The 14,747-nt window shown below is 38.0% G+C and overlaps 1 protein-coding gene across 1 annotated transcript in view; it reads left to right on the top strand.

Annotated features, from left to right (window-relative positions):
- Positions 1–345: 345 nt before the first annotated feature.
- Positions 346–14,747, top strand: part of LOC107566972 (glutamate receptor 3-like) — a 75,960-nt gene continuing 61,558 nt past the window's right edge. The window contains exons 1-2 of the mRNA XM_016252551.1: positions 346–543; positions 1,012–1,170. Of these exons, the coding sequence (XP_016108037.1) occupies positions 465–543; positions 1,012–1,170 (238 nt within the window). The 5' untranslated portion in view covers positions 346–464. The remainder of the gene's footprint in view (positions 544–1,011; positions 1,171–14,747) is intronic.

Raw genomic sequence — 14,747 nt, forward strand, 5'->3', positions numbered from 1 at the left:
TTATTACATGAATATTTAAGTGTTATAATGCATTATAAATGTGGTTCCGTTGATTCGTGAACAACGTGTAGTATGGTGCATCACGAAAACCTCTGTAACGCATGCATTAAATATACAGGCTTCATAGAGAGTGTTACCAAATCTCCTTCTTCTTCAACGTCAGTTCAAGTTTGATCAATATCGCCCTGCTGGTCCAATTGGAGGAGCCGCTCGCACTCACTCTGGATGTGATGCTCTCAGTCGCCTCGACCATCTTCAGCACCAGACCCTCTCCCTCTCTCTCTCTCTCTCTCTCTCTCTTTCTCTCTCTCCCTCTCTCTCTCTCTCTCTCTCTCTCTGTCCTCACATGCAGAAGAATTGTTCTCCATGAGTCGCTCCGCTTCACTCACGGCTGGATTTCTGCGTTGATGATTCTCCTCAAACAGCTCGTTTTCTAAGGCTTGGTTTTTGAGGCAGGAGAGAAAATGGCTCAAAGCGCGCTGCTTTTTTTATTATGGCTATTCGGCACATCTATCGCTGGCTTCCCCAATCAAATCAATATCGGTGAGTCCGTCATCAGGACATGCTTGACTTCTTTTATCGCTAGGCTTTGTATGTCGATGTCTTATTTCGATGCATGTGTAGGTTATATATGGATACGGTATTGTAGTCCGTTGTATTAAGTGCACTAACGCAATCTAAGGAATCATCGCAAATGATACCAACATAATTGTCATAAATAATAAAACGATTATGAGTATAATTATGCAAAAATGTTTAAGGTTTCCACTCCGCATGCATGTCAGCCATCAATCGCTTTTCATAAACTTAAGAGAAAGTTCCTTCCTACGAATGGAAGGAAATCGAATCGATTCTGTGTATAACAATGTTGCAACACATACATAAATGTGTCTAAATGGATCTGTCACTATCAAGTGCTGATTTAAGCCAGGTGTTTTGTATTCATACAGTCTTTATATGCATGCAATCAGTGCATAATCTCTGATTCACTGCTGTTTGGTCTTCATAAAGGTGGGCTCTTCATGCGTTCCACCGTGCAAGAACACAGTGCTTTCAGATTCGCTGTGCAGCTCTACAACACCAATCAGAACATGACTGAGAAGCCCTTCCATCTCAATTACAACGTAGATAACCTGGAGTCCTCCAACAGTTTCGCTGTCACTCATGCATGTGAGTACTATGAGCTTTTACCTCAGTGTTGCTTCATATCACTGACTGAACGAGACTGTGGAATAATTGCTGGAATTTCTGTGCGAACATCTCTATGAACTGTGTTAATTATCATCTTTGTCCATCAGTAATAGACCAGTCACTACTTTGATAGATTTCAGCTTAATCCAGCAATACAACAAGTGGAGAAACACTGTAACAGGCCGTACTGCAGTGAAGAGTTTCTATTACCCCATATATTATCCCATAATCTTATAATGATCCAGTTATTGCTTTCAGTTGTGCAGAACCTATTAACATCAAGCCTCACTGTGGACTTCAAATGAAATGTAATGGTATTGAACAGCTTAATATTAATGATAATAATATAACTAACAGTAGCACAAATCATAATGAAAGCAAGGCATACTGTGTCACAAACAAAAATGGAAAAAAAATACAAGGACAGAACAGATATGGTTGAAAAGAAGCCAGAATTAGAAGCCAGAGTAACATAACACAAAGGGATGTGTTTTCAGCTGGGTTTCGAGTTCGGGTAGGGTGGAGAGGTCGCAGAGAGTCAGGCAGAGAATTTCATAGTTTCGGGTTGATATTACTTTTTTCTATGCATCATGTTTTTTTTGTTTTTTTCCTCTGAGGAACTTCTGATATTTATCAGAATTCTTGCTTTTGAAAATATTTTTTTCCCCTCAGTTGTTGTGGTTGGCTTTAGCGTTACACTTGCTCAGTACATGACAAGTCGTTTTGTATTTCTGCTTTGATGTTTTTGTGATTGAATCCCTTTGTAATTATGACAGTTCTTTTGCGCCACCCATGCTTGTCCAGTCTCGTTTGCAAGTGAAAGTGTTGCAATAAGAGGATGAGCATTCGGTGATAGGACTGCTTTGTGAGCACAGTCTGTCGGTATTTCAAAATCACTTTGAATTCAAAAGCAAGTTCCCTTGGCAATGCAGAATAACCCCGGCACTGTAGAGGTACAGATTTGAGAAAGATAACATAAATGATTACACAACATAAATGATTACAGTTTGTCATGTAATTATTGGAGGGACACAAACAAAATATTTAGTTTTTGGGAATATTAGTAGGTAATTACCTATTAGATTTTGTACACTCACTGTTTATCTTAGGTTTTTTTTTTCTTAAATAGTGGTCAACCAATATCGATATTTAGAGAGGCAGATGGTGAATATACGTATATACACAAAATGATCCACTGGTAAAGCTAATGGTAGCTTTTGGAAATGACTGTATGACCATTTAAATAATACCAAAAAGGAGGACACATTGCATGATTCAGTGAAGCCAGGATAAAAACTAAAAATTAATCTTAAACCTGTAAACAACAAAATAAATTAACTCTTCCAGTGAGGGGAAATCTTTGACCCTTTATTTTGATTTCCAGTGACATTTTTATTCATGTATGTATTTATTCATGTTACCTTGATGAGTGCAATTTTTTTAACTTTTTTAAATGTGTGCCAAGTCTTTCATGTAAATTCTAAAAATATTTTCAATAAATGCATTTAGAATAATAAGACACTTATCAATCACATCAAATCAGCATACATAAAAACATCTTTGCACTACAGAAGTGGCACAGAACCTGCATCTGAAGTGGCATTTAGATATATTTACACAGACTGTTTAATGCAGCTCGGAGATGGCATGAATGCATTTACACAGCAGTTGCAATTACATAAATAATGTTATGATATTAGCTTTTTAAATATAAAAGATAGTGAATATAGAAATATGAAGTTTTGTAAAAGAAATTATGCACTAAATATGAAAGTAAATCACTGTCTAAACGAGTCACTGATTCATTCATTCTGTTGGTTCATTTAAAACAGCTCATTCATTCAGGATCAAAGCAAGTGACTTTATGAATAGGTCACTGAATTACTGACATATGTGTGGTTTGTTTTTAAACAAATAAATCGTTTTTTTTTATTAATTATGTACCATTGGATAAACTATAACATAGTTTGGATTTTAAAAGTCTACCCTAAGGTGAAAAAAAATTATATATATATATTCTAACATAACACTAAGCCAAAACACCAAAAAAAAATACAAAAATAAATATATATATATATATATTAAATCGGTTCCATTCAATTTAGAAATATCCATACATCTCCTAGGATTTTTCTTAACAGGTAAGGCCAATAGATGTCAGATCAACCAAAAGTACATTTGTCATCACTTCACAGTACTGTACATAAGTATGATCATTAGGGCTGCACAATTAATCGAATTTCTCGATAACAATTACGGATGCCACAATTACATAATCGTTCAAAGCAGCAACTAATCGTTCAAAGTCCACTTATGTTATTCTGCATGCTTAAGATGCTTTTTTTCTTTGTACATGCTATCTTAAGGGTTTTTCCATTGTTTTAATTTTAATTTTAATTTTAGTATAGCATTATAATACCATGCATATATTTACATTTTTATTTAAAGAAGAAACCAATCCGATGTATAGTTGACATTTGAGGCTTAATACTATAGAAAAGCAATAAAAGTTTTTCAGTTAGTGTTTTCAGCTTGTTTATTTTCATAAAAATATGGAATGCAGTTGCTTCAAACAAAGGTGTAAACATCATTCATTTAATCGTAATTAATAATTGCAATTACAATTTCATAATCGTGCAGCCCTAATGATCATATACATATTATATAAGCATATTAAGTATGTTGCAGTAGATGAACAGCTTTTTTTGTGCATCTGACCATGATATCCAGCAAGTCCTCAGAACAGAATATTTTCGCTTATTTAGCACATTCAGTGAAGCTCTCCACCAGTTGCTTTACTCATTCACACACTTTCGTGCTGATCTGATCCCCAGCACCAGTGTGGATTTGTAAACCTTTCTCTAACCTCTGCAGTGTCATCTCATTAACAAACAGACCTCATATTGCTTCACTGCACTGTCATTGGGGGGAAATACAAAAAAATAGCATCTACACATATGCAACCAATCAAATTGGAAGTGTCAACGTGGGGGTGGGATTGTGGTAAAGTAGACGCGAATCTCCATGTAATGTTGAGCGTGATCACACACTAATTAGGTGTCTGCATTTTTAAGAAAATGAGAGAATAAATAATAGATAACATTGTTATAGCAACAGTATGTTACATGTCCCTGCATTGAGGAAGCACAGGGCTGGGAGAGAAGGAAGCTGGATTTTACCGATCCAAATAAATGAAGGGGCACAGTAGTCCTGAGGGTCTCTTTAAAAAGCATTGAGAAAATGATTCAAGCCTGTCTGTAACATCTGATTCCTTATCACACTTTAATGCCAGTGTCATTTTTAAACATGGTACAAACTGTTAACTGGTATCATGATTTTATACAAAACAGGGTATCGACAAGAAATAAAATAGATTGGGATTTCATATTATCCATTTGGAATATAATGGATCTTGAAAGTGGATGTTTCATACTAGAATAGAGCCAAACATCAGTGTTAATGTGCTAAAATGATGCTTATTAACCTAGTTATGACTATTGGTTGACAACGTTTATTTATTAATTTATTAACATTAATATTAACCACTTTTTGATTACATGTTTTAAGCACTAAAAAGTGGTAGCCTGCAACCATTACCTTAAATTATACCGGTCTAAAGTTTGGGAACGGTACGATTTTTTTATGTTTTTGAAAGTCTGCTGACCAAGGATTATTTATTTGTTCAAAAACATAGTAGAAAAAAATAAGAAATGTTATTACAATTTAAAATAACTGTTATCTATGTAAACATATTGTAAAATATAATTTATTCCTGTAATGCAAAGCTGAATTTTCAGCATCATTACTCCAGTCTTCAGTGTCACATGATCCTTCAGAAATCATTCTAATCAATATGCTGATTTGCTGATTGTTATTAATGTTGAAAACAGCTGTGCTGCTTCGCATTTTTATGGAAACCTTGATATACTACTATTCAGAGGTTTGGGGTAAGTATGAAAAAATAATAAATTAATACTTGTATTAATTAAGGATGCATTAAATGGATCAAAAGTGTCAGTAAAACCATTTATAATGTTAAAAAGATTTATATTTCAAGTAAATGCTGTTCTTTTTAGCTTTCCATTCATCGAATAATCCTGAAAAATAAAATGTATCATGGTTTTCGACAAAAATATGAAGCAGCACAACTGTTACAATACTGATAATAATCAGAAATGTTTCTTGAGCAGCAAATCAGAATGATTTCTGAGGGATCGTGTGGCACTGAAGACTGGCGTAATGATGCAGGAAATTCAGCTTTGAATCACAGGAATAAATTACATTTCACAATATGTGACCCTGGAGCACAAAAGCAGTCTTAAGTCGCTGGGGTATATTTGTAGCAATAGCCAAAACTAAATTTTATGGATCAAAATTATTGATTTTTATTTTCATGCCAAAAATCATTAGGATATTAAGTAAAGATCGTGTTCCATTAAGATATTTTGTAAATTTCCTACTGTAAATATATTAAAACTTAATGGTTGATTAGTAATATGCATTGCTAAAAACTTCATTTGGACAACTTTAAAGGCGATTTTCTCAATATTTCGATTTTTTTTGCACCCTCAGATTCCAGAATTTCAAATAGTTGTATCTCAGCCAAATACCCAATGTCCTATCCTAACAAACCATACATCAATGGAAAGCTTAATTATTCAGCTTTCAGATGATGTATAAATCTCAATTTCGAAAAATTGACCCTTATGACTGGTTTTGTGGTCCAGGGTAACATATGTTTATATTGTTTAGATATGTAAAATTTGCACATTTTTACCATGTTTTTTATCAAATAAATGCAACCTAGGCGAGCAGAAGAGACATTCAAAGACATTAAAAACTTTCACTCATCCCAAACTTTTGACCGGTAATATGTGTCTGCCTGATTTAACTGATACAATTAGTTTTGCTGGTATAAATCAATGCATTTTGGTTGATTCAGCAATTACTTATAAAACCAAATAATTTAGATGTCATTTTTGTTTAGGTTAGCATTTTTATACAGTGTGTGAGTGTCAATTTGCTGCAGCACAGCATCTTACATTTTTCACAGATTCGTCAAAAGAGGTACTTTATATCTGTTCTGAAAAGTTCTTGTGACCTATTGGATAATCGTTGTTGACTTTGTTGGTTAATGATTACTAGCCTCATACAAAAGCACACACCCTGTAGTGTAGTAATTATATTTGTGTAAATGCCATTGCTCTTAATTGCAGGTATCCATGACAACATTCCGTATGGAAAAATGTTAGAATAATAGATTTTTTTTCTGTTCCTGAATCCACTGACAAACTGTAAAAAATAAAAAAATAAAAAAAAACGCCAGTGAAGAAGTATTTCCCATTACTCCTCAAACGTGACAGCTACACTTTCCATTTTGCATTTCAAAAGCGGCATAAAAGATCTGAAGCATGCTGGATAAAATCTTCAAATCGTTGTGGTGCCGAATGTGTTTAGATGACATGTGCTAAACCCTTCACAATCATTTCTAAGTGTTTTCCTTTTACCCATGTGCCATTAAAAATCAGAGATTTGTTAAACAGCAAATCAAGAATGCAGAAAGGATGTTAGATTGGTGCAATTACAACTAAATAAAAATGCTTAGCTGTGTGGTTGCTAGGGTGTTCTGGTGTTACAGGCCCTTATACTGTAAGTACGGGCAGTAGTAACAGTGATGCTTGCGAGTAATTATCACTGTAAACTCACTGGCTTGTACCTTCACATGATGAGTTGAAGTATTCACCATCTTTAACAGAAAAAGGAACAGTATATTATTCTCAAAAATCGCCTTACCTTGTAGCATGCATAATAGGTTTCTAGTGTAATTTCTTGGTTCACTTGTCTTTAATGTGATAGCGGATTGGAAATATGTGTAATAAAGATTCCAAGTGAGATCTAAAGCTTTAAATGAATATCATATCATATCATATCATATCAAACCAGTGTAACTGATTTCTTTAAACTCCATGAAACATGTTTCAAGATTTCATTTTTCGCCTTGCTTTTCATGCTGGTTGCTCTATATAAAATCAGTGCATATTAATTTAATTTAGTCACATGGGAGTAGATGTCTTTTAAGGTGATTCTATTTAAGGGAAGCGATGTTCCTTCAAGGCTGAAGCAGCATCACATGTCTCTCCCGGTAAACCTTCATTAAGAACAGAGCGCAGCAGCCCACATTCACACAGCAGGCTTGAAACACAAACAAACTTTCAGCACAAAATCATTTGTTCTTTCCTTGTTACTAGCTTGTATTCAAGGAAACAAGGCCCTAGCTGTGTCTTTCTGCCAAAGATCTGACTGTTTGTTTGATCAAATGTCAGCCTAAAGAGCATCAGTTTACTGTAAATTCACTTGGACAGCCAACAGGGAAGAGGAATGCTTGGGAAGAAGTGCCTTAGAAAGTTGCTTTTAGTATTATTTATCTTAGTTATTGTCTGTTTCATATGAGTACCACACTGCCATTGAGAAGCTGAGAAAATGGATGTGTGTTTTGCTTCTTACAATCATAAACGGCTTCCTTGTTCAACTGATGTGCTGTCAGGTTATCAATCAATAATTTAGGTAATTGCTGTTTACAATGTGACAATGAAGCAAACCACTGTTTATGAATGACTGAGCAAAGTAATGAGACTGCTTCTCAAATTGTTCTAGTTGATTGTACTCTGAGATTACATTTTTGGCTGTACAGTTGTTTTTTGTTTCCAATGATGTTGGAGTTATATGGTCTGGGGGCGTTTTGATGAGGTTTCTGTATTTTGTAAGAAAGAAAGAAAATAATTGTACATAAAAAGATATTATGTAATGTAGAAAGTATATTTTTGGGAGCGTTGGGCAAGTTACTTGGAAAATGTAGTGAGCTAAGCTCACAGTTACTCATCATTAAATGAAGCTTCACTACACTAAAGCTACAGCCCTGGGAAATGTAGCAAGCTAAACTACAGCAACATGGCAAAAGTAGTTTACTACATCTAAACTATTATTTATTTTTTTTCATTTTCATATTGAATCAACATCATACCAAGTCAATGCGCTCTCAGTGATCAGTAAAACTTTCAGTCAAACAGATAGACAGGCATAATAGTTCAGTTTAATTGTTTATTCAACAACTGTTCCAAACCAATTTGGCAACAAAAAACAATATCATGTTCAGGGCCGGACTTGCCTCATATTGTGACGTATAGGCAAAATAAATGTTTGCTGTCGGCCGGAAACGTCCTATTAGTAGTTGGTATTATGGCTTTATTATAGGCTATACAGATACATTTATATAAATGGTAACACTTCACAATAAAGTTCATTAGTTAACATTAGTTAACTAGTATAGTTAACATAAACTAAGAATGAGTAATATTTCTGCAGCATTTATTAATGTTAACTTCAACATTTACTAATGCATTATTAAAATCAAAAGTTGTGTTTGTTAACATTAGTTAACGCACTGTGAACAAACATAAACTACCTGTCACGTTTATGTTCCCGTTTTGTTGTTTTCCTCCCCATGTGTTCCTTGTTTTCCCTCTTGTGTCATTATGCCCTTTTTTTGGTTATCTTCCTGTTCCTGCTCCCTGATTGTTTCCAATTTGATTCCAGGTGTGTCTCGTCTTCCCCTGATTGAGTTGTATTCTTAAGGAGTGTTTTGTTCTAAGTTCTTTGTCCGGTATTGTTCATCCTTATGCTACGTGTCTGTCTGCCAGCCCTGTATTTCTCAGAAGTTGAAGATTGAAAGACTGTATTTTGAGTTTACTCCTGTGTCTCCTCGTCTCCTCGTTCCTCCACAGTAGCCGAAGCGTGACACTACCAATGAATGACTGTATTTTCATTAACTAACATTAACAAAGATTAATACTGTAATAAATGTATTGTTCATTGTATGCTCATGTTAGTTAATACATTAGCTAACATTAACTAATGACATCTTATTGTATAGAGTTACCATATAAATGTATAGGCCTACAGATAGGCTACGTTTACTTGCGTTCGTTGCATGTGTCATATTATTAACATTTCACCAAAATCAAGTTCAAATACAACGTTTTTGACCAGCGAATGCTTTTTCCTGACATTACCGCCACATCAAAGGCAGTGCATGCATTGCATTTAGGTTTTCATGAACTTGCAGATTTTACAGTTTTCTGTCACTATGTGGGCGCTCAGTTTTGTCTGTTATTTGGCCAAAGTATCATATTATAAAAGATTCAGCTCTTTGCACAAGCTATTTGGCTGTGACTTGACAACAAATACTGGACTAAGACACTCTTCTGCGCTCCTCAAATACAATTTTTTTAAAATAAATATAGTGTTTCTTCAGTAAAGAGAATGCTGTACTTATTAAATCAACAGTTCTTTATTTACCTTCAGACTGCAAACAAGCTGAAATGCTCCAAACTGTGCGCCGCCCTTCATTCACAAGAGAGGCGGGAGGAATAATGAGGTTTGACTGACAGTTTGAGGAGCCAATGGAGTAATGGGTTTTAGTGGCGGTGGCATCACTTACTGATCCAGGATCAGTGATCCTTAGCAGTTATATTTCCAATTTGAGCTTGAGCTTCAGAATGCAGTAGCCCCTCACTGCGGAACACAAGATCCAGGGGGCGTGGTTGGATCCACATCTACGGGTGGAGATTGGTAGGTTTAGGGGTGGAGATGGGTGGGATTAGGGATAAGGGGGTAGAGACAGGTAGGTTTAGGTATATGTCAGGTGGGAGGAGTTGGATCTGCATCCAACCACGCCCCCTGGACTTGTGTTCTACAGTGAGGACCAGAGATTGTCTTACTATAGGGAGATGAGAGGGTCTTTATTACTTGCTATTGGATAAAACGTAATGGCTAACTTGGATCACGTGTCCCTTAATATCCAATCACATTACAGCATTGACGTCATTGAATTTCAGTCAGAGTTATACAACACTCAGTCGCAATTTACAGATACCATAGGAATGAATGGGAAGTGCCGTAAGCTGAATCGTATCATTAAATAAGCCGTTTCTTCTAAAAAGCTGTTTATTATACGCAGTGAAGCCACTCCTCCATTGACATCCATTCAAACAAAATGGCCTCTGGTCTCCTATCTCACGTTCTGCCAGACCAGATGCATTAGCTTTAGCTGTTCCGTTTTTTTGGCTAATGGTTGCAGGCTTGCCGTTTAGTGGCTTTGGTGAGGACCATCTCTGAGAATGCTTTGAAAAATGTAGCTTTTGTTGACGCTACCGTGCTACTTGATCAAAAACAGAGCTTTGAACCACCACACTACTGAGGAATGTAGTTAAGCTAGTAGCGTCACTACCTGTAGTGACGCTACTGCCCATCACTGATTTTTGGGAATAACTGTTTTGATATTTTGGCAGTTATTTTATTTTCTCAGTAGATAAATGTATTTGCTACCCAACTTCTCAATCATTATTCCTTCTCATACATATATATATATATATATATACAGTATATGCACACATACATACGCACATTGATTTGGTAGTGAAACCTGAACATTTCTTGACAGGTTTTGTGAGATTCCCCCTGACATCTGCAATGGATCGACAGGGAGAGAGGTCGGCAGTCATTGTGACTGTTCAATGTTTTCTTGCATCTTATTTAGTCTTTCATTTTTACTCTTTAATAATAACAAAATTACAAGAAGAATATATGTTTGAACCAGCGACGTAATGGTGATATAGAACTGCTTGTACACCAAAGACAGCACTGTCAAAACTGTCTGCACACAAGCACAATAAAATGGCCATCCGCTGCAAAATGTTCTGGCAGAAATGCAGGGCTCACCAAAATAATAGAATAAATAGACTCAAAATGCCGTTTCATCTCTACTGCCTATAGACTAAGACAGATTTCTGAGTCACTGTACTTTGTTGAGTACTGTACTTTGTTGAGTACAACAAAGTACAGCGATTGCTGGAGCCTGAAATAAGGGTCATATTTGCAATAGGGAATCAGCTGCAATGTGTACTGTGAAGACAGTATGCACAATATGGCAAATCCGACGGCAAAGCAAACAGCACATTTAAGCATGTTTTGTTTACATTAATTCAGTACCTAAGCACATTCTGCATTCTGTCACTCCTCACTGTAATGAGATGTGAATCTTCCCAGACAGCATACGTTATTTCTAGGAGAGCGGGATGTCTATGTATTTGCAGAATGCAGCATTTTAACATATTGCACTTAATAGAGCACATCTGTTGCGATTGAAAATATTTACATTTTATCTCAGTCTCCGAGAGAAGATTTTAACTTCTCGTGTTTTGTCCAGTCACAAGTCCGTGTTTGTTTTGCCACGGTGAATGTAATCCTTCGATTGTTTGCTGCCAAATCAGGTCTTAAGCAAGTCTCAGTTTTGCAGTGGAACTTTGGAAAAATGCAACTTTTGAACATTTCGCTTTGTTTTGTGCTACTCACGGTGGATGTATCTGCCAAGGTGCATTAATTTTCCTCCCAGCGCGCTGAATTGTGTTTGGGACATGGTTTCGCTTCTGTAGCTCATAGTAGTTTTTGTGTGGTGCTTTTGGGTTTCGAATGTTCTTTTCTTAACCAATTTCTGGAGTGTGTTTAGCAGAAAGCTTTTTTAAAAATGCTTTTACAGATTAGATAAAAAGAGGTGTTTACCCTCCAAAAATTAAGAAATTGCCTGTGATGTTTGTGAGAATTAAACTGAGATTTCGATTTCTCATTGTGTACCAGGGCATTGTTAACACCTGGACTGCCTCAGAAAGGTTCTGCAAATCTCTTTCAGCTTGAAATTACAAATGTACCTAAATCACGGAGTGGAATCCATTCTCTTGATTGGGATATGAGACAAGTTGTCCTACCAATGCTTATAAAATTGCCATTCTCTGTTGGGATCAATACAGCCAAATTGATATCAAACTGCAGTGCCTTGTTTTCCCTTGTCCTTCTCTAAGCAAATAAGCACAGGATCCCTGAGACTGAAGTTTTATGAGATGTGCATTTGCTGTTTCACAAAAAGGTTTTTGCCTGTCACGTCTAGGCCATACCACTTGTGATTAGACAGACCATTTGACCGTGTCAAAGTCCATTTGAATTTTGTTTATTCAATTAGCCTGACTGAACTTGTGGTATTTTGCAAGGGGAAAAAATAAGCATTTTTGTTGGATTTCTGTTCAACTCGAATTTATTAAAGGGGTCATATGATGTGATTTCAATTTTTCTTTTCTCTTTGGGGTGTTACAAGCTCTTGGTGCATAAAGAAGATCTGTAAAGTTGCAAAGACTAAAGTCTCAAATCCAAAGAGATATTCTTTATAAAAGTTAAGAGTCAGCCACGCCTACCTAAAATGGCTCATTCTAACATGCCCCCACATGTCTGCGTCACTATGTGGGAAGATTTGCATAACACTGCCCAAATGTTCATGCAAAGAAAGAAGGCGTAACTTTTATTCTCGCTGTAGTATTGTTGTTGCCGCCACCATGTCGTGAAGGCGCTGTGTTTCGTTGTGAAAGCTAAACTACTTTGTTTGGCCTTCCAAAAGAGGACAATATGGTTTCATCATGCCTGGAGCTGATCCGTGCTGGTTGCTGAGGAAATACAACAACTTTGCGCTGTGGATCACTGGATCGGCTTTCACCATGGACGAAGCAGAGTCCAGCCCGGGGTCATCACATGTGGTTGCCGCAAGCCCTCCGGCCCTCCGCCGTTCTCAAGCCCGCCGCCTCTGCTCACTCTAGGTCGCCGCCGCTCACTCTAGGCCGCCGTGTGTGATGCTGTGTTTCGTTGTGAAAGCGAAACTACTTTGTTTGGCATTCCAAAAATGGACACGACCAGAAATCAGTGGTTGTATTTACAACACTGTTCCAGAACAGTTCAACCCAAATATTCAGATGTGTGCAGCACATTTTATGGAGAACCGTTTCCTGATCCTGGTAGAGTAGACTACAATGGCGGCTGTTCTGACTCAAAGACTGTAAGTACGTTTTTTTATATTTAAAGAGTTTTTATATTTTTTATTTTTTATATTTAAAGCGAGTTTTTTGGGCAGTGTAGAGTAGGGCTTGTTGTTTGTCATTTCTCCGATCACAAATGCAGGCATGGTTTTATGTTTACGCGGCGCGATGCAACGCAAAGCGTAAAAAGACAGTATAAGTCATTATAATCCATAATTATGTCCCCACTGGATGCAACGAATGCCTCGTTTATAATGGGTTTTCATGTTTTTGAATCCTCGCTCTGGCCTGACAGGGCATCATCACATTTCCGTAAAATTACAGGGGCGTAACATTTCCGTCACACGCTTGAGGTATTCGGCCAATCATAACGCACTGGCTAGCTGGCCAATAACAGCACACCTCGCTTTTCAGACCAATGAGCTTTGTAAATATCGATGTGTTTCAGAAAGGCGGGGCATAGAGGAGAAACAGTTATGTACAGTATGTGGAAAATAATGTGTTTTTTAACCTTAAACCGCATAAACATTTAATTACACCAAATAATGTTATTTTTAGCAGCATCATATGACCCCTTTAAAGCTCTAGTGTGTAATTTGTTTTGTTAAAATATTCTTCTGTCACCACATAAAGTCAGCATAAAATCAAAACTGACCCCCACAAAAAAAAAAAAAAAAATATATATATATATAGTCGCGGGGGGAATGTTCGTGGGGTGAAGTGCCGTGGTGCAGATCCCTCTCCCTGGGTGCCCTCAGAGTCTGTGAAATAAGGAGAACAATCGTTAATGCCGCCTGGAGCCCTGGGGTGCTCTCCCGCTGGTGTCTCTTCTCCTGGCTTTTAAAGCCAGCGGGAACGAGCTCCAGGTGCGCCACTCATCGCGCACAGGTGTTGTGCGTCGGTGATCAGTGTGGCAGCGGCATTTCCTCGGGATACTCACCACATTCCCCACCCTAGGCGTCGCCCTGGTCCTGTGGTGAAACACACAACTCGTTGTGAGGGTATTACGGGGGGGGGGATTTCTGGTTACCTGCCAGACTTGCCCAACCGGACCAGTCCCAGGAGAGACCATCCGCATTCCCGTGATCGGCCCCGGCCCGATGTTGTACTTGGAAGCAGAAGTCCTGGAGTGCGAGGAACCACCGTGTCACCCGAGCGTTTGTGTCCTTCGCCCGGGACATTTTCGCATACTGACCGGGCGCCTCAGCGGGCGGGGCAGGGCCCGTAGCAGTCAGTCGATGAATACTTTCTCCGCCACCTGGTCCGGGGTCAGAGACCCCGCGAGAAGCCACAGGTGAGTCAATCGGGCCAGTTGCGCGGCTTGCGCTCTCACTGGCTGCCGTTCATCATAGGTCCATTGATTTCGGCTTTGAGCTCGTCATACTGTTCGTTCCGGGGTGCCCTCAGGGCATAGTAGGCCCGCTGCGCTTCTCCGGTGAGGAAAGGGGCGATGATGCGAGCCCACTCTTCCTGGACCCACCCCTCCCGGCCGCGATGACCTCAAACGTGTGGAGGTAAGCCTCGATGTCGTCGTTCTCGGTCAACCGGACGAGGTATTGGTGCGCTCTGACCGGCGCTTCCGGGAGGGGCAGGCGCCCCGCCACGCTGGCCTGCAGCTGTTCCACGACCCGGTCAGTATATTTC

This window comes from Sinocyclocheilus grahami, unplaced genomic scaffold, assembly GCF_001515645.1.
Source record: "Sinocyclocheilus grahami isolate Dianchi unplaced genomic scaffold, SAMN03320097.WGS_v1.1 scaffold1118.1, whole genome shotgun sequence".
Taxonomy (NCBI): Eukaryota; Metazoa; Chordata; class Actinopteri; order Cypriniformes; family Cyprinidae; genus Sinocyclocheilus; species Sinocyclocheilus grahami.